Source organism: Nicotiana sylvestris, chromosome 6, assembly GCF_000393655.2.
Source record: "Nicotiana sylvestris chromosome 6, ASM39365v2, whole genome shotgun sequence".
Classification (NCBI taxonomy): Eukaryota; Viridiplantae; Streptophyta; class Magnoliopsida; order Solanales; family Solanaceae; genus Nicotiana; species Nicotiana sylvestris.
This window is the reverse complement of record NC_091062.1, coordinates 74862669-74882432: the sequence shown is the minus strand read 5'-3', so window position 1 is coordinate 74882432 and position 19764 is coordinate 74862669. Positions and strand designations below refer to the sequence as shown.

The 19764-nt window shown below is 39.2% G+C and overlaps 1 protein-coding gene across 2 annotated transcripts; it reads left to right on the top strand.

Annotated features, from left to right (window-relative positions):
* Positions 1-7338: 7338 nt before the first annotated feature.
* LOC104247025 (polyadenylate-binding protein-interacting protein 11-like) lies at positions 7339-14663 on the top strand. 2 transcript variants are annotated; one of them, XM_009802955.2, is made up of 11 exons: positions 7339-7585; positions 7698-8275; positions 8861-8971; positions 9056-9100; positions 9218-9290; positions 9377-9489; positions 9602-9661; positions 9745-9792; positions 9879-9947; positions 14183-14244; positions 14335-14663. In XM_009802955.2, the coding sequence occupies exons 2-11, from the start codon at positions 7799-7801 to the stop codon at positions 14390-14392; spliced, it is 1116 nt and encodes a 371-aa protein (XP_009801257.1). In that variant the 5' UTR covers positions 7339-7585; positions 7698-7798; the 3' UTR covers positions 14393-14663. The 2 variants fall into 2 exon arrangements, with proteins under 2 accessions (XP_009801257.1, XP_070006353.1); XM_070150252.1 differs by having other exon boundaries at positions 7392-7585; positions 7779-8275.
* The last annotated feature ends 5101 nt before the right edge of the window (positions 14664-19764 follow it).

Below are 19764 nucleotides of genomic sequence, written 5' to 3'. Positions count from 1 at the left end.
AATCTCAATACTTGGTTCTAATTTATAACCATCAAGTGACTAATATGCCACGCTTATACAATTCTCTTGTGATCTACGCTTCCACGACCTTCCGCACTAGGTAGCAAGGTCTGCACCTCTATACCACCAGCAGTACTAATTCTGTAAAGTAATTCAAGAATCCGCAAATCAATACACAATGCTCCTTCCACAGAACACCATTCTCAGGCAACACTAGGATAATGTCAGCTTACTCTGAACATCTAAATTCTTCCCGGCTCATCCGAGCTCATTACTTTCTTATCAACACCGAGCGACAACCTTGATCCTCAACTTTTAGTTTCCATGTTGCTCACTACACCTATCATGCTGCAATGTGAGAGTACAAGAATGCATCATAACCCCTGAACCACCAGTAGAATAAAAACTTCATTGGCTAGAAACCTTTCACTTAACTCATTTCAGAAGAACCGTTGCAATACGCAACTGAATTCCCGCGACCGCAGAAAATACAGACCTCAAGTCATGGTCTTAACCACTATAACACTTCTGGGATCCATCTATACATAACATGCCATTAAAATAAAATACCTCCAAAACAATCAAATTACAGCGGTTGTCAAACCCACACGTACAACCACGAATCACCTGTATAGCTTAACATACCGAAGGACTGATCATTTCCACAATCATGTTGATTCAAATCATTACTAACCAACCTAACTCCTTCCAATTTACTCTTGACTTGCCTTAGAAATAATAATAGCTCAATTTAAAAACATAATGAACTCGATCAACACTCATCCCGAGTGACCCGAATCACGAGACCACATCATCTCAATACCCATGAACCATCTTATACCCTCCTTATGCGCGCAATAGCATCTCCAACTGATACACCCGTTTTGAAAGATCTTCTACGAATTCGAAGTAGTTTCTCTCATTTATCCAATATTGACCTGCAGATCTGATGATAACATAGAAATTTCTCCAAGTATTCCTCACACTCTGCTACCAAATCCCGGTCTTCAGTTACATAACGAACCCCAAAATCCTTAGAAGCTGCACCTTAAATTCTTGAACCCACTAGGACCGTTGTTGAGAGTCACCCACTCTGACATAGTCCCGAATATAACAAAACTCCAATGTTCTGCTAGCACATGAACACCCTTTAAAAGAAGCAACCGACTGAATTCTTTTTCCTTATACATTACATCCACAAGAAGCATAGACTCTAAGTCTTCTTAAAACCTGTACATATCTCAATAAGGAGAAATATAGCACACATTTGTCAAGTTCTTTGCTCGAATTACCCCTGGTTTTTTCTTTTCTTAGTCATAAATAATTCACCAATGCACCGATAACCAAAGACCGCACAAGCATACAACCACACAATCCCATCGTAGGCGGTGGGCTCCCCCACTTAGCTTTGAGCCACAATAAAGCCCACAAAGATTCCTCCTTCTCCATTACCATGATCTCACACCTTTAACCTGCCAAATTTCTCTAAATCTTTTATTAAGATTTTCATAAAACATTCCGAATTATCAGCCACAATCGCACACTTGATCTCTTGTTGGGTAGTAAGTACAACTCTTTGTAGAAACTTCATCAAAATCGTGCAACCGCTAACCTGCTCACAGGAGATGACCCACCTGTGAAATTCCATACAGACATCTTCCAACGATACTACACAGGGTACAACTACCACGAAATCAGTAAACCCTCCCGTGCCCATGCTCGCTCGTCAGCTGTAAGAGTCTGTTTGTTCCCCGTTGACATCAACTAAAAGCCCGACAATATATTCCAAACTCGAAGTCACGTTGCATACGAAAATGAAAACAAGTTTTCACACCCCTTTTCGTTTCAAGCAAACTCCTCTCTGCCATATTCAATCTTCCTCAGTACAGTAGCTACCATCCCAAATAAAATTCATAAACCTACTCTCTTTCCACCATGATTCTCAAACCGCTCTAAACTTTTTCAAGGCATGTGGCTATCCTACCACTGAATCCATACGCTACTCTGTCACTCCCACTTCGGTTAAACCATGTCCTTAAGCAACTTCTCGACCTCTATTGTCCATACTTGACCTGGTAGCGATTCTATCACCGTGAGACACCTCCCACATGTCCTTCCTCATCCTTCGCTGCCCAATTGCTGTCTCAAATCAAAATCCATCTTTGTAGCACCTGAACTGATAAATTATTACTAACTCTAAACCTCCTCAAAGATCATCTTTCTCGAGCCATAAGCATTAGAAACACCGATTCGATTCTGAAACCACTACACACCGCCATCTCTGACAACCGTTTCTCAGGAACCATTTCACAATACCCTGCCTCGAAGGCAAATCAAATGAGACCCTAACACTGACAAAACTTACTACGTTTAAACATGGATGACGATATCACATCGTAAATGAGAATTCCACCATGCTCGAAAATATCAAGTCTTGTTACTCCATCAACCCAAGCCTGAACATCCATAGTCTGATTGCCTTTCCTCCGCTTGATTTAAATGCCGAACCTCTAAACCACGAACTGATAAATCCTCCTTTCGAGTCATTCACTGCCCTGACACATAAACAAGCACCCTACCATTACACTAACACTATGTGATAACAATGCATGAACATCATAGCAATCTGTGTATAGCCTCAAAACCATAGGAAATACATATACTGAGTTGAAATGACAGAACACCCTTCCGTAAGGCGACGATAATAGCATGTCTAAATACACAGGGAAAAACATACTGCACTACATCTGCAGTATCACCACAACTCCCTGAACGACCAATTGATAACAAGCGCCCGACGTCGCATAAGATTGAGTAAGAAGGAAATGAAGGCATAAACTCCAATGGAATCAAATGAAACGAAGATAAATCAAGAAGGGAAGTTCTCCTAATAGCCTTGTAGTCTCTCGAAGATAAGTACAGACGTCTCCGTACCGATCCAAAAGACTCTACTAGACTCGCTCATGACTCGTGATACCCAAGTGAACCTAGAGCTTTGATACCAAGCTGTCACGACCCAAAATCCATTATAGGTCGTAATGGCACCTAACGCCGCCGTCAGGCAAGCCAACGATGATTGATCAACTTAATTACTCATTTTTATTACTTTTGAAATCATAAATTTTATTAAGGAAGGAAATTTATGCTTTTAAAACCATGGGAACGTATAAAATTAGTTGTTCACAAAAAGAAATAAAAGGTGATGATAATATATAAAACTGTAAAAATCAACTAGTATATCCAAAAACCCGGTGTCACAAGTGCATGAGCATTTACTAAGGAGTACAACAATAATAAAATACCCGTCTAAGATGTAAATAAGACAGGACAAAGTGAATAGCACGATAGGGACTTTGTGGACTGCGATGCGTAGCCTGGAATGCAGCTCACATAAAGTTTCCTCAACAGCTGCGCCTATGCGCCAAGATGAACACCAAATAACCCTGTCAGATCCTGCACATTTAGTGCAGAAGTGCAGCATGAGTACGTAAATCAACGCATACCCAGTAAGTATCTAGCCTAACCCCGGAGAAGTAGTGACGATGGATCGACATGGACACTTACTAGAGGTCCAATAATGATATATAATAAATCATAAGTAAATATGAGGCACACAACAATAATAGGGTAAATCTGTATGTTACATAATCTTCCAAATATTTCTTTTAAAGTATGAATTTCTTAGTCTTTCTACCTCAACAGCTTAGATGTATCAAGTGCCAGTATAAAGCGGATAAGAAATACCATATAAAAATGCTAGGCATCAGTGGAAGGATAATCTTGTGAATATTCGGGCTGCCAGCGAAATACCGCACGATTATATCGAGGTCATTTGGCCCGATCCAAAATAATGTGTACACAGTCGAGGGTCGAGCGACACGAATCATAGATGCATCTACTATATTGCCGAGGCATTCGACCCCCTCCACAATAAAGGAAGGTAGTTACCGAATTACGAGACACATGCTTACATTACAGTGCATGAGCACAAAGCGAATATAACATTTACCGTTTCTCAATAACTTGCCAACAACTCAAGGTGCTAAGGCTCGGCCTAATATAGATATATATGTGTTTCTAAATAAAGTTAAATTATAATTTTAATTAATTAATCCAACAAAATGAGTTCAAATAATTCAAATATTACATGATAAAGTCCTAAGTCTACCCGGATATAAACATGCTTTAGCTACGTATGGACTCTCGTCACCTCGTGTGTACATAACACCCACAACTAGTAGCACATAATAATTACATCACCTAGGTAGTAGTTCCCCTTCACAAGGTTAGACGAGAGACTTACATCGCTCCGAAGTTCCATAACTATCTCCAACGCCTCTTTAACTCCTAAATTCAAAGCCAACGATCCGAAACTAGTAAAAAAAGGTGCAAATCAATCAAAATATACTTCAATGCGAATAATTTAATAATTTATAATAATTCCCAACTCCGTTCAAAAAGTCAACAAAGTCAACTCTCAGGCCCATGTGCCTGGATTCCAAAAATTCTTGAGGATAATCACCCATAACACCATAAACTCAAATATACAATTTATTCTTTATTTCATGTTCAATTTCGTGGTAAAAGTCCAAAAATACCAATTTCTAGGTTTCTTTCAAAATCTCACAATTTCTACATATTTCCTTGTTTAAATCCTTGTATAATCCATGTAGTTATCTAACAATATGCGGGAATCACTTACCTTGCAATAGATGATAAAAATCTCCCCTTGAAGCTCTCCGAAAATCGCCCAAACCAATAGAGAAATGAGCAAAATCCCGACTTAAAACAATCTGCCCAGGCCCGTCCTTCTTCGCGATTGCGGGAAACCTTCGCGATCGCGAAGGCTAAAAATCACTTCCTCCAAAAATTCCTCTATGCGTTAGCATCACCTACGCCACGTTCGCGATGCCTCCAGGTCCTGATGCTTCGCGTTCGCGGTCACATAACCACATTTGCATAGGCTTAACACTTCCAGGCCACCAACTACCCTTCCTTCTTCGCGTTCGCGACCTCCGTATCGCGTTTGCATAGGACGCTCAAGGTTACCTTCCACGTTAGTGAGCCTTGTATCGCGTCCGCGTTGAACAAAAATCCAGCACCCCAAACTCCTTCTTCACGAACATGATAACTACCAGGCGTTCATGATTAACGACACCAGAACCAGCATCAGCAACAACAAAACATGGGCAAATGATCTGAAATCGTCCCGAAACACACCCGAGGCCATCGGGACCCCGTCCAATCACACCAATAAGTCCCAAATATGATATGAACCTGCTCTAGGCGTCAAATCATACTAAACAACATCAAAACTATGAAGACGATCGAAACCTTTCTTTAGACTTTCAAACTTCGACGAACGCGTCCGAATCATATAAAAACATTCCGGAATGACGCCAAACTTTACGCACAAGTCACAAATTACAATATGAACTTATTCCAAGGCTCGGAACCCTAAACGGAAATCGATAACATAAAAATCCACTTCAAGCCAAACTTAGGAAATTCTAACACCTTCAAAATGCCAACTTTCCGTAATAAGCGCCGAAATGCTTTCGGGCCACCCGATACTCAACCTGAACATACGCCCAAGTCCAAAATCATCATACGACTCTATTGAAACCTTCAAATCCTGATTCCGAGGTCGGTTACTCAAAAGTCAAACCTTAGTCAATTCTTCCAACTTAAAGCTTCCGAATTTAGAATTTTCCGTTCGAATCAACTCTGAACTTCCCAAAATTCAATTCCGACCATACGTTTAAGTCATAAAACATGAAGTGAAGCCACTCAAGGCCTCAAACCGCCGAGTAATGCACTAGAGCTCAAAACGACCGATCGGGTCGTTACATTCTCCCTCACTTAAATATACGTTCATTCTCGAACGTGCCAAGAACTGTTCCGGAATTGTCCAAGATCACTGTTTAACACATCGTACACCTACCTGTGCCACCACAACCTATGTGAGCACATTAGCTCGAGCCAGACTGAAGATCCTCTCTATAACCTCAGCTAACAAGCTTTAGAAGCAAATTCCAACATCCGAAATTTTCCACGAGACCCGATTCTAACATACAAACACCATATCAATCACCATACACTGTACCCAACATGACCATGCTCCTCTACTAAAATCACACCATGCACCACATAAGTCGCTTGGCCATAATAACATCCTCTGACCATAATAGCTGTAATTTCGCAAATTTGATGCTCGCAATACACCTCATAACAAATATAAAACCTGTCCCAACTCTCTCAATATTGCTACGACGGAAGAGATGTATAAAAGCTCGTAACCACCTGCCGAATTAACAAATCATGGAGTCTCTCCTCCTGATAAGAACCATTATTCGTTCTGAACTGAATAACAATAATTGCTCTTTAATATACCCTAGATAACTCCGATCGCACTGATCTCAGGTCCAATAATCTCACCTCACCCAGTACAAATTGCTCCGGCAATGAGCCACCTCAAACACTGACCAAAATCTCATATGACGCCATCAGTGCGCCAACAAGCTACAACTTGAATATGACACATAAGGAAGAATGAACTCTCGAAAAGAACTACCCAGCCCGCGTAACGAATAAAATGGTCGAACAGACGCTCTGAACCCTTCTTAGAGAAGGAGGAACAAAATACACAAGAATAGATATAGGGAACCGTACTCAATATCTCACTGTTGCGGCGTGCAACCCGATCCAAATATGACGCTGTTGCGGCGTGCAACCCGATCCAAACATCACATTGTTGCGGCGTACAACCCGATCTAAATATGACATCGTTGCGGCGTGCAACCCGATCCACACAACATATCTGTGGCGGTGTGCCACCCGATCCCCACATAACAATTACTCTCTAAGTTTAAATTTAAATGAGATAGTTTGATTCGGCACAGAATTTAAGAAAAAAAAAAGACTTTTGAAACTTGTGATCTTAAAAGCTTAAAAGGTAAAAACTTTGTGGGGTCATGATATTTTTGTGGTTATAAAAGCTTCTCGTTAAGGGTAAAATTGATAAAATGAAGAGTTTGAAGTTGAATTATTTTTAAATTTAAAATGTGTCAATTATTTTGGAACAGATTAAAAAGAAAAGTATTTCGTCTAATTTGAGATGGAAAAAGTAATAAATATGCTATTCAGTCTCAGCCATTAAAGAAAGAGGACATGTATAAAGGGGAAATTTGATGATGCCCTTGGTGTCTAAAACCCATCGAACATATTATGCGGTGTGGGACAGTAGAAGTAGGTTCTTCACTGTTGTTTATCAATATTTTGGGAGGTAGTGAAAGAAAGTCCAAAAAGTGAAGTGTGTCAAAACGGACGATCCGATGAACCCACCTCTCTCTCTCTCCTCCTATATACTAGTGGACTATTACTACTATTTCATTTCTCTTTCCTCATATCTTCTCTCTGCAGACTCAGTAAAATAATACTCCTACTACTACACACTCCAAGAAATTTTTTTATTCCTGTCCTGTTTTTGCTACCATTTTCTGCTTTTTGATTTTTTCCTTCTCAGCTGACGATTTTAGAATTGGGACTCTAATTTCTGATCAATGGACACCATTTAGACCATCAGGTATGAATTTCCTCATTTCCCTATTATTTATTCCCGATTTAGTAATAACTTCAAAATCCCAACTTGATCTTCTTGAAAAAAGGTGTCATCTTTATTTATTGGGTTTTGACAGAACTCATATTGGGAAAAAAAGGGTACAAGAAAAAGACAAAAAACAAAAAAGGAGCATTCTTTGACAGTGTCTGTGTCGCAGAGTTGTTGAAACAAACAATCATGGCTGTGGTTGAGAATGCTGGCATTAACATTAACGTTGTTGGCTCATCGAATCCCGGCAGAATTGTACAGAAAGATGCTGCCTTCGATCATCATCAGTCAGTAACAACGAAACAGAATGGCGTGCAGAGATCAAAGGTGGGTCCCACTGATCAGAATTTCCGTATGGTGCAGCAAGAAGCTTCTGTACAGCACAGCATCAACGGCAATGGAGTATTGGTTAATCATAATATGGTTCAGCATGAGCATCAGAAAATTAACGGTATTGATTTAAGGAATGGAGATGATGGTGATGAAGGGTTTAAGAAGGAGATGAGGGATTTGGAGGAAATGTTTTCCAAATTGAATCCCATGGCTGAAGAGTTTGTGCCACTTTCACTAACTAACCACAGGATTATGCCATTTCCACCTAGTGGTGGTGGAGTGCAATTTGGCTTTGATAACCAGGGAGTTGCCAATGGAAATTCCAACCGAAGGGTATCCAGTTGATCACCCTTTTCTTCCTGATTTATCCTGTTTTTGTTAATTTAAATATATTTGTTTGTGGTCGAATATTAACACTTTCACTTTACGTCCTATGCTTTTCTAGGAGTTGTTTAGCCTTTCAGAGATCTATTAAGAACTTCTTATTCTGTATAATATTGGCCTGAGATGAGCTTATATTGGAGTAACATGGGCAGTGAAGATTCATATAGCCGACCTCAACTTGGTTGATACTGAGGCATAGTTGTTATTGTCGTTGGTGTTTGAGTTCAAATATGGATATGCTAGGTTCTCTAGTTTTGTTATTGTTTCTTTTCAGAATTACCTTTTAGTTTATGTTAGATGTAAGATGATCACTTCAAGGACATTTCTTATTTGTCCAGTTGTTATTTTGCATAAAAGTAATTAGAGGGTTTAGTTAGTCATTGTAGGGTTACAGTAGATGCTATTGTGTTTCTTTATTTCTTTCTCTACCCTATATTTAGGAAAAAGAAAATTTTCTCTGTATTGTTTCTTTTGGTAATAATTCAACGTCTGAGTCTGATCTGAGTACTTGAGTTTTATAAATGGCGCGTACAGAAGAAGAATGGCTTTGGGTATGGTAGGAGAAGGATGAATACCCGAACAGGCTTGGCCCAAAGGGAAGATGTTATAAGGAGGACGGTTTATGTGTCCGACATTGATCATCAGGTATAAGAGGTCCCGTATTGTTAATTAGGTTATTGCACCTTTATCTTTTTTTTTTTGCATAATCATGTTTCTTCTTTTGTGTAGGTAACTGAAGAGCAGCTCGCAGCACTCTTTCTTAGTTGTGGACAGGTGGATATCTTTCCATTATGTCAAGCGTCCATACTCATTCGTGGTTATTGTCTCCCTTTTTAATTATGTCGAGGAAATGTTCTGCTTCCATATCTGGCTAACCTTGATGTGCTGAAGGTTGTGGACTGTCGTATATGTGGTGACACCAATTCTGTGCTTCGTTTTGCCTTTATTGAATTTACAGATGAAGGTAGGTTGAAACATGATTATTTGCTTATATATTCTGGTTAGGGTGCCTGTTCTCGAACATCACAATTTCACCAATATGTTATGCAGAAGGTGCAAGGAATGCTCTGAGTCTTGCAGGAACTATGCTTGGATTTTATCCCGTGAGAGTGCTTCCCTCTAAAACTGCGATTGCTCCGGTTAATCCAACCTTTCTTCCAAGGGTGAGGAATTGTGGCTACATGTGATTTACCTTTTGTAACAATGTCCTAGGGGCGGCAAATGCATACCTAGTGCTGCTCAAACTAAATTTTTCACCTTTTACGCTGATGTTAGTCTGAAGATGAAAGAGAGATGTGTGCCAGAACAGTATACTGTACAAATATTGATAAGAAGGTAATTTTGGGTTTATAATTCACTTAGTTGATGGACATCAGTGAAGACAAATATTTACGACTTGTATGTTTGTATGAAAGCAGGTTACTCAAGCAGATGTCAAGCTGTTCTTTGAATCCTTTTGTGGAGAGGTTTGTAGCTGCTCATGTAACAAGTCTAGAAGTGCTGGTCATCTTTAAATCCTAACTCTATGTTTGGATTTTCTTCTCTAACATAGGTTCATCGCTTGAGGTTGCTTGGTGACTATCATCATTCGACTCGTCTAGCTTTTGTTGAGTTTGTCATGGTAACTTCCAGGAGCTTTTGACTTGTATTGCTGCTTGAAACTTCATTGAGCTGTGCATCTCTTCTCCTTACTAATCTTCCGAGATACTATAACTTCCAATAGTTGCTATCAAATCGGATCGTGTGTTGCAAATGCTTGCATTTGGCATTTTATTTTTGCTCAAAGTGTATCATCTCTTTTACTCTGTGCTTGTGGTTTTGAGAGGCTAAATAATTCTATTCATGTTGGATAACTCCCGTATACAAGATGTATACTAAAAAGTAGAGAACCTACATAGTTATATGGTTCTTTACAACCCAATCTTCTATGGAGCTATATAGGCGCACCCAAAACAAACTAATAAGAGGTTATCCCTCAAATTTACAAACTCATTTTCTGACACTTCAAAAGCTTTCCTATTTCTCTCTCTTCACCACAAGCGTGAAATCACCTGGTAATGTAACAAGAGGTGATCCATGTTTCACTGGTGATGTAACGAGATGTGATCCATGTCTTTTCCTGAACATCCACATATAAAATACCAGCTAGCATATTTTATGAAGTGGGTTAAGAACCATGAAGTCTCAGGTTCAAATCCTAGCGGAGGCAAAAACACTAGGTGATTTTCTCCATCTGTGCAAGCCTTTGTGGATAGAGTTACGCGGTACTTATGCTGGAGGAGATAGCAAGTACCCCATAAAATTAGTTGAGTTTGCGCAAGCTGGTCTGAACACAACAGTTATCCACTGTCATAGTCGCACCTCTATTTCCAACCAAGCGAAGAAGCACACTTTACTAGGTGTTCTAGGGATCCAAACAGACACATCAGAGAAACGTGACTCATCTCTAATCAAATGCTATGGTAGAGTTCACTGAAAATTCTTTGATCAGTGAATTTACTGAACATGAACCATCTTTTTGTAACCCCTACCTTCACGAGTCCTAACCAATGAGTATCATATTCTGTGTTTAGAGCATTTCTGTCAACCTTTGGAATTCTTCCACCTTCCGATCTTGTAAAGTTCCTCTAAATCTCAAGTCTTAGTGAACTCACCCCTCTTATGCCGGACGTTTGTTGCACCATCATCTCTTTCTTGCACAAAGTTGGGAATAAGTTAGATAAGGTCGTCTGCAACTTGCTGTCTCCGCCAGAGGCGGATGTAGTGTTTCATTAGCGGGTTCAACTGAATCCATAACTTCCGACGCGGAGTAAAAATTTCTATATAAAAATTCATTAAAATTGCAAAATTAGTAGATATTAACCCTTAACTTTAAAAATATAATGGGTTCAATGCTTAAAACCTTAAAAGTTGAACCCATAGGGTTTAAATCCCGGATCCGTCTCTACTCTCCGCGACCACTGTTGATCACAAAAGCTGACTCTTCATCCATTTCTTACCTTATAGGTAACAAAGCTGCCAAAATCTTCTTAACTCTTCATGATATTTCTCAGAAGACGTATCCTTAGGGTAATGTTACATTTCTAGCCTCCATTCCATTCCACAACTCCATATTTTCTTGCTATCACATCCCTTCATAATGCCTGCTATCACTTCCTTCCATAATGCCCGCTCTTCAATCCCAAATCTTCATAGCAACTTCCTTTTTTTTATGAAATAAGTGATATATCATTAACAGGCATCAAGAAGATGCAAAGATTACAAAAGAGAGAAATTCTCAGCTCAAAAAAGACCAAAAAAACTATCACAGAACTAGTGAGCTGGTGAATTCCAGGAAAGTAGGAAAGTATCGATACTGAATAGAGGAGTGTGGTTAAACCAACTAAAAAGATTAACCAAACATCTAGCCTTGAGAGTAGGGGTGGGAGTTGTGATGCCATCAAAACACTTTTGGTCATAGCCACTTCCCTAGTAGTGCCTTGTTGAAAATTTTAAGGTCTTTCACCCAATCCCTCATATCCGAACGTGAAGAAACCTGGTGAAATTTTCAAGTTTCAATGGCTGAGTCCCACAAGAAGTTCCTCCTATTTCAACTTTTTGTCACATCAATCGGAACTCTGTGCTTGTCTTTGAACATTATTTTGATGTTAGGTGATTCATTTGCAGTCAAAAAAGTGTAGAAGCACCAGCTCTGGTTCCTATTTGGATACTGCATTAACTCAAGATGTTGCTTATGGCATGGTCACCCCGTGAATTCTGAAATAAATTCTGATAAACTGAACTTTGGCTTAAATCTTTTTCCTTTTCTCCTCAAATACCAGTATAAGCATATACTGCTGTCTTTCTTTGCCATCGCTAACTGATCCTAATTTGTTAGCTATCTAAGCTTTACTGTGTTCACTGGGTAAGTTTCTCTATAATTAAACCTTCTTTGGCTTGAGATCTGTCATCTGCAGGTTAACTGGTACAGTAGGTCTATTGATAGCCAGTTGCAGTTTAGTTTTCCTACTTTAGCTATTTACTAGTGCTTGTAGAGTTATTTTTGGAAGGAGAATTCCTTTAGTTCTGCATCTAGCGGATGAAATAAAAGAGGTGAGTGCAGTCTGATAAAATTTTGTCCAACTCCCAAGAGAATTTATTTGAAGATTAATTTTACGGCTATTTGCTTTTCAAAAAGTTTTATCGGTTTATTATGACTATGTTGATTATTTTCTCTGTACAAAACGTGGGAGATGAAAGAGATTAATATGCTTCATTCAGAAGAAGAGATTAAAGAGATTAAACTGGTAGTTTCTCCTTTTATGTTTCATTCATAAGGACTGGTTGATTCGGGTTGAGTCATGTTCACCCACATCTCGTACATACTTCTTGATGCTGCTTGGTTTCCTATAAATGAAATTGTTGGTCTTATGAGGGGAAAAAAGAACAGAAAGCTGCATCCTTTGCAAATAAAGAAATGGAAGGTCTCGGTACCATAAGGAATTTGAAAGAGTAGGAGCTTGTTTTACATAGTTCAAGATGGATCACACATGGAAGGAGTCCAACAGTAGAAGCAAATTAGAAACTAAAAGACCTTGCTGAAAGGGTTAACGACAGCTGGAAAAATTTGCTTCTCTTTTTGTCTATTTGATCAGTTGAAGAGGCATCTGACAATATTCAGTTGCTATCTATGCATGTTAAGTCTTGATGTAGCTCATCTGCAGCAACTAGAGATATCAGAAGCCTTAGAATTTAGAAAAGTACGGACAAAGAAAAGTGCAATCGTGGTGTTTTTGATGCCTGAGCAACTTGAGTGGACTTGTTGGTGAGGAATCAATTTGAATTTATAGAATGTGGAAACGGGATGCCCCATGGGCAGTCCCCAGAACTATTGGTCTTCAATACATGTTCTGATTGTCTGGCAGAATTGGTGTTTACTTTGCTTCTGTCAGTGATCAACTTTTAATCTCTTGCCGTGAGTTAGGGCCTCTCGGTCTACAATGTATGGCTGTTGCTTTCATGGGAATCTATTACAATGTGATTATTCATCACTTAAATGAAAGCTGGAGATAAGGGCTATATACTTCGTCTCTTTATTCAAGAAAATAGATATTATTTGCTTCCACCAAACCATCTTCAATTCCGCTTGATATATCTTAACAATTGCAAGTACTCTCATTTAACCTACATTTTTATTGATTTATATTTTCTCAGTACATGAGTTACTTTCAACTAGTATATTTCTTCTTTTTCCACCGCCTCCTATCCAAGGGGTTAAGAATTGGTAGGGATATATGAAAAGTTCCTCTATGATTTTCATCGTTCACTGGATTCTTTATCTGCATTTGAGGTTTTCATCTGATGAATTCAGGAAACTTTTTTCTGTTACTTGTGGGAATTGTTTATTTCATAAGTGAGGTCATGAACTGTAGAGTATGTGCTAATTTTCTTGAGAGACACTTTCTGTTAACGTTTTGCTTGTATTAGTTGGAGGTGAAACTTGTATAAAGGGTAACACTTCTATGTTTGGAAATCACATACCTGTTCCTATTCTTCTTGTCTATTATTTGTCTTCTATTTTTTTCCAGACTCTGCAGCTTATTTTCATGGCAGACAACACCTACATGATCGTGCCTATTGTTAGAATTTCATTTTATATTAGTGTGCATGATGTGGCATTTCTGTGATCTCAACAGCTGGTCCTCACTTTTTGAAGATTTTCTATTGTCTTTGTTAGTATATTCAAGGGATTTGAGAATAACAAATTTTGATCTCTTCCATTTTACTGATTCTTTTCATCTCCTTCATGGAATTTGGTAAGACTTTCCATTGCTGCATTTTATGCATGGTTTCATGTTAATTTTTTGTATGTTTCAGGCGGAGAGTGCAATTGCAGCACTGAACTGCAGTGGTGCAATCTTGGGATCACTTCCCATAAGGTTGTTTTCTGATTCCTTAAAACTTTTCCTAAAGCTTCCTCTCTTGACATTCCTGTTTTATCTATAATCTTTATATTATGGTCTATGCAGGGTAAGCCCATCGAAGACTCCTGTGCGACCTCGTGCTCCTCGCTCACCAGTGCTATGATCAATCACTTTTGCGTTGCATTTTCAGTTGATCTTTTGCTTATAAGCATCTCAAAATATTTACATAGATACATATATTATTAGAGTAGTTTTTTCGTACTTAATATCAGTTGGGAATCTCTCACCCACGGGTTACTTATCAGGTTTATTAAGCTTATAGAGTTGCTGGTTTATGAGGGCGTAAGTAGACTTAATTTAAGTTGGTATGCCTCGAAGTACTAATACTAGATGGATTTTTTTTACAGTTACATTCATCAGTAACTTTCTCAAAATTCCTTTGTTTTGTTCTTTTATGTTAGCTTTCTGCTATGCCATTGGGGTTGCGTATAACTGACTTGCTTGCACATTTGTTATGTGACACTCTTTCCTTGGATAGATGATAGTATTAAAAAGTTATAGAATGTGACACTGCCAAATTTGGGGCTCTGTTGAGATAATATTGGGGCAGTCAAAGGAAGAAGTGTCACGTCCTTGAGAACAGAATTCAGTTTCAACTTTGAAATCTTGAAAATATGTTTTCCTTGGGAATTTATAAAGCTCAAGTCCCATAATAGGTTGTCTAGTTGTCTTTTATTCTTTGCGTGGCTACTCAGTTCAGTTGTGACCCCCATGCATTTTCATTCTTTATTTGATGTATAAACTGTGTAGTTGTTGTAACCTCCCCGTAAAATGAAGGTTTAGGTACTGGACATAGTGACATTTGACGAGGTTTAGGACTTATTAACTGCTTTTTTAAATCTTCACATAGAAAGCCTTTTATCTTTACTTCCTGCTTGGCTTCAGAGAATAATTGAATGGTCAATATTGATTTTGATTAACGTACTCCGTTTTGCCAGTATTACATTGGAATCTCCACTTAGTGAACACAATGTATAGTCGGGGGGTCGTTTGGTACAATAGTGGATATCCCATCGGAGTAGTTTTATATGAGATAACTAATCCCACCATTTTAGTATAAAAGTTATTCTGAGATTAATTAACACTCCAAACCAAATATGGAAAAAAGTTAATTTCAAACTTTATCCTGAAATTATGATTCTTATCCCATGCACCAAATGACCCCTTACTCTCTAATCTAATTGTCACAAGTCGTCTTGTTTAGATTTTCAAGTATTGAACTTGAGGGTGAATTAAACTTTTTTGCCTTTTCAAAATGGAAAGGGTCTCGCAAGAAAGTGTATATCTTTTGCGCATTCTTTTAAAAGAGAATGGCAGATCATGAGCAACAAGGATTAGCTACCCTTGTGAGTTGTGCCCTCGAAAATAATAAAGTTCTGTCCTTAGCTGCATCACATCAGGTGATGACTGCGAGACCACTAAAAAGAGAATGTTTAGAGTGGGATTAGAACCCACGCCCTTTCGGACCAGAACCTTCATCTGGCGCCTTAAGACCAACTCGGCCATCTCAACATGTTGCTTAACTCGTGTTTCAAAACTAAAATGAATTATACTTTCCCGCTAGTCCACTAACCATCGTTCAAACGCTGCTTAGTACTCGACGGCCAACGCAGCATGCTTGTGGTAACAACCTTTACCTGTGCAATCATTGATCTATTGGCCCTTATATATAAGCACTTAAAGTACACCATTAAGACAGTGCAATCATTTATATTTGCTCCTACGAAAAGCTTGTGTCACAGCACATTAACTAGAAAGCTGACACTAATATCTTGAATTTGACAATATCCACAAGCAAGAAAATCTGCTTCCATGTATACGGACTTTCGCCAAACGGGCTAGTTTCATCAAACATAACTTGTCCTACGTACATTAGCCACAACATGCAACGGAATAATAACCATCAAAATCTTCTTTTCTTTATCTTGCAAGTAAGGCTTCAAAAAATGACCCAACCAGATCCAATCATATAAAATATATAAAACATTCGTTCCCATTCTTGATATACGATTTGTCCTCAGCTTCACATAACAAATTCAATGCCTTCAATATCAACATGGCAAGCATAAAGAAATGAAATTTATAAAAAAGATAGTCTTTTTTCTGTAATTAAAGGGTGTAAATCTAAACTGTCCCTAGCAACACTTGAACTATGAAAAACAAGAAAAATATCATAGGAAAGAGCATCGCATATATAGAAAATCAAGCTGCCCAGTTTTGGGTTGAAAAACTGAAATTGTACATAACAGAGAAAGCGTTATTCTAATGTACTTGAAAACCTAATTTAAATGTGACATTTTTCCTTATTTTAAATACTTGAAACATAGACATGTATTTGTAAAAAGTTATGGTTCATTAAATTATTTGAACATGTAGGGCTTTTCATGTCATTCCCATTTAGGTCCGATTCGAATCCCTCCGTTATTTCCTTTTCCTTCCACACCTTTTTCTTGAAATGAGAAAGAAGATGGTACATGGAAACGGATGTAGCTTATATGAAATTCCTTTAATTTGTTGACATCTAATCATAATTAAATTTTCAGTTTCAATAACAAGTTATAGTTTACACTTGAAATTTGTAAAATATTTAATATGATATATTACTAATACACGCAGCATAAGATTTCAGTCGGTTTGTGTTTCCTTGTTTAGACCAGTAACACAAAAGCAATGGCCAATGAGCGAAAAGGGAATGAAGATAAGGGATGCAAAATGCTTCTTAACAAGTAATATATAGAATCTCATCATCAGTTCTAACTCTTTTAGTCAGATAATCAAGTATTTTAATCACGTTATCATTGTATAGGTCAAAATTTGGACGATCACGACCACTACCGAGTACGGCGAAAAACGAGAGCCTTACGATGTCGCGTCTTTTGGTCGTTATAGAGGGTGACGACCGACAGTGGTTAGCGAACGTACGACGTCTACAGTAGTGTAAGCGTAGTAGGAGACATTAGGAATATGCTTTTCGAATATTCTTCATTTTATACCTTTTAGGGTTTAAAAGGACATTGTCCCTTATAAATAGGGGAAGATATTTTGTAGAAGGGGATCGGAAAGTGAATACAAAAAAGCAACTTTGCTTACTACAGTTCTGAGATCCATACATCATCTTTTATCTTGGCTAATTGCATTCATTGCAATATTTTTCTGCATTTGAAGTTATCACATTTATGCTTAATCATTTGGTTCTGACATACTAGGAAGCATTATTCACCCTGTTCATCTATTGCATTATTTAATCTAGATTTTATTATATTTGGCTGAGATTTACCTCTTCATTAATTCATTTAATAAAAAAAAATTCAATATCTTTTGGTCAAACAATTTGGCGCCGTCTGTAGGGATTTCTTTAGCTAAGATCTTAGTCTCATCTAGACCCTTGAAAGGGATAATCACCTCTTCCTAGCTTTGCACAAATTAACAATGGCAGGGAAAGGAGATGTAAGGCAAAAAGCAATAGTGGGCGTCACAACCAACCTCCTGAACACCATCAACGAAGACAGGGGGAAGATAACGAAAACGGGACACCAAACACCACACCCAGGAGAGACGCTTCACCTCCCCCGCACAAAAGCGTAACTGCTTCGCGTGAGAAGGAAGCCTCCACATATGCAACAGGAGAGGCACCACCGACAGTGAGAAGGTTCCTAGAAGAATGGCTAACAAGTACTCTGAACAATATACTTGATAAACCCGCTCAAAGGGATAACAAGAATATGGCACATGCAGATATCACGACAAATGCTGATGAGCAAGGTGCCCCCATACAGGTAACACTCATGTTGCTGATGGCACATGTAACGATACGCTTGCAGCCGTTTTAAAGAAAATGGAGGAGAAGGAAAACGAGAATAAGGCACTCCGTGACCAAAGAAAGGAACACAAAGAGAGGGTTGACAAATACCAGGCGCCCCAAAGTTGTTGCCAAAAGGGCACGTTGGCCGATTCATCGAGCAACCATACAATAAAGAAGCGGCCCTCTACGCCATTCCAAAGACCTTCAAAATGCCGCCTTACCTAAATATATATGATGGTACTACCGATCCAGAAGATCATATCATCTACTACGTCACAGCCGTAAAAGGTAACGATCTTTCAAAAGAGCAGGTACCATCGGTGCTATTGAAAAAGTTTGGCGAAACCCTAATAGGGGGAGGCCTGACATGGTACTCTCAACTACCGGCACGTTTGATAGCAACGTTTGAGGAAATGGCAGACAAATTTATCACCACCCATGTAGGAGCCAAAAAGGCAGAAGCCAGGGTAAACGACATATTTGCCGTAAGACAGATGCACGACGAGGGACTCAGGGACTTCTTAGCTCGGTTCAACAGGGTGAGAATGAGCTTGCCGAATGTGTCAGAGGGAATGTCAGAAGTAGCCTTCCAGAACGGATTAAACAGGAACGGGTCGAGAACGACTAGGAAATTGCTAAGCAGGCTCATGAAATACCCTCCAACCACTTGGGAAGAAATCCAAAACGCCTACTGCGCCGAGGTAAGAGCCGACGAGGACGACCTCAACGGTCCGACCCAATGGTTGATGTCAGTTCAAACTGAAGCAAGGAAATATCATCGCAACAATGGTCGAAGAGATCAATCAGGGACCCGTCTCGGCCAAGAAAGGCATCAACCCTACGTCAGGACGTCTGTCCTACCTCCACTACGGCACACAGATGCTCCTTCTCGATATACAACGCCATATCAACATGAGAAAGGTATGCCTCCACTCCTATCTATTCACAACTTTTGTGTTTCTCCTTCAGAAATAGTGTACGCACTAGAGAAACTCGGTACAAAGGTGCAATGGCCGCAAAAGACGAGGTCTGACCCCAGTCCTCGGAAGTCAAACGCTTTCTGCGAATTTCACCAAGAAAGGGGTCACAAAACCGAAAATTGCATAGGATTGCGACAAGAGGTAGTGTGAATGATAAATCAGGGACACCTGAAAGAATTGCTGAGCGATCGAGGACGGGCTAACTTCGCCCGCGGACGCGAACAACCCCAAGGACCTCCAAAATTGCCCTCTCCCGCTCGCACTATACAGATGATCATCGGCGGGGGCGATGGCGCAACAATCAATCATGTCAAGTTCACCACCACACATAAACTCAAACGGTCGATCTCCCATGAACGGTATAATGACCTTGAAGATAGTATCGTCTTCGATAAGTCAGATGCCGACAGTTTGTCTTCCCCTCATTACAATGCTCTTGTTATCACTTTACGTATTGCAGATACTGATGTAAAAAGAATAATGGTAGATGACGGGAGCGGCGCGTGTATTATCCATCCTCGAGTCCTCGTACAGATGAGACTCAAAGACAAAATAATATTGTGTTGCATAACGCTAACATGTTTTAATAATGAAGTCGAGCGGACTTCTGGAGAGATAGTGCTACCCGTCCTAGCTGGAGGAGTCACCCTGGAAATGATGTTTCACGTCATGAACCAAGAAATAACCTACAAC

What these genes read in the sequence shown, in the direction of transcription:
- LOC104247025 (XM_009802955.2), top strand. Translation starts at nt 7,799, where the DNA reads ATGGCTGTGGTTGAGAATGCTGGCATTAACATTAACGTTGTTGGCTCA. An exon ending in TTGAATCCTTTTGTGGAGAG is followed by an intron (nt 9,793 to 9,878) that starts GTTTGTAGCTGC and finishes TCTCTAACATAG; the next exon opens with GTTCATCGCTTGAGGTTGCT. An exon ending in CTTTTGTTGAGTTTGTCATG is followed by an intron (nt 9,948 to 14,182) that starts GTAACTTCCAGG and finishes TGTATGTTTCAG; the next exon opens with GCGGAGAGTGCAATTGCAGC.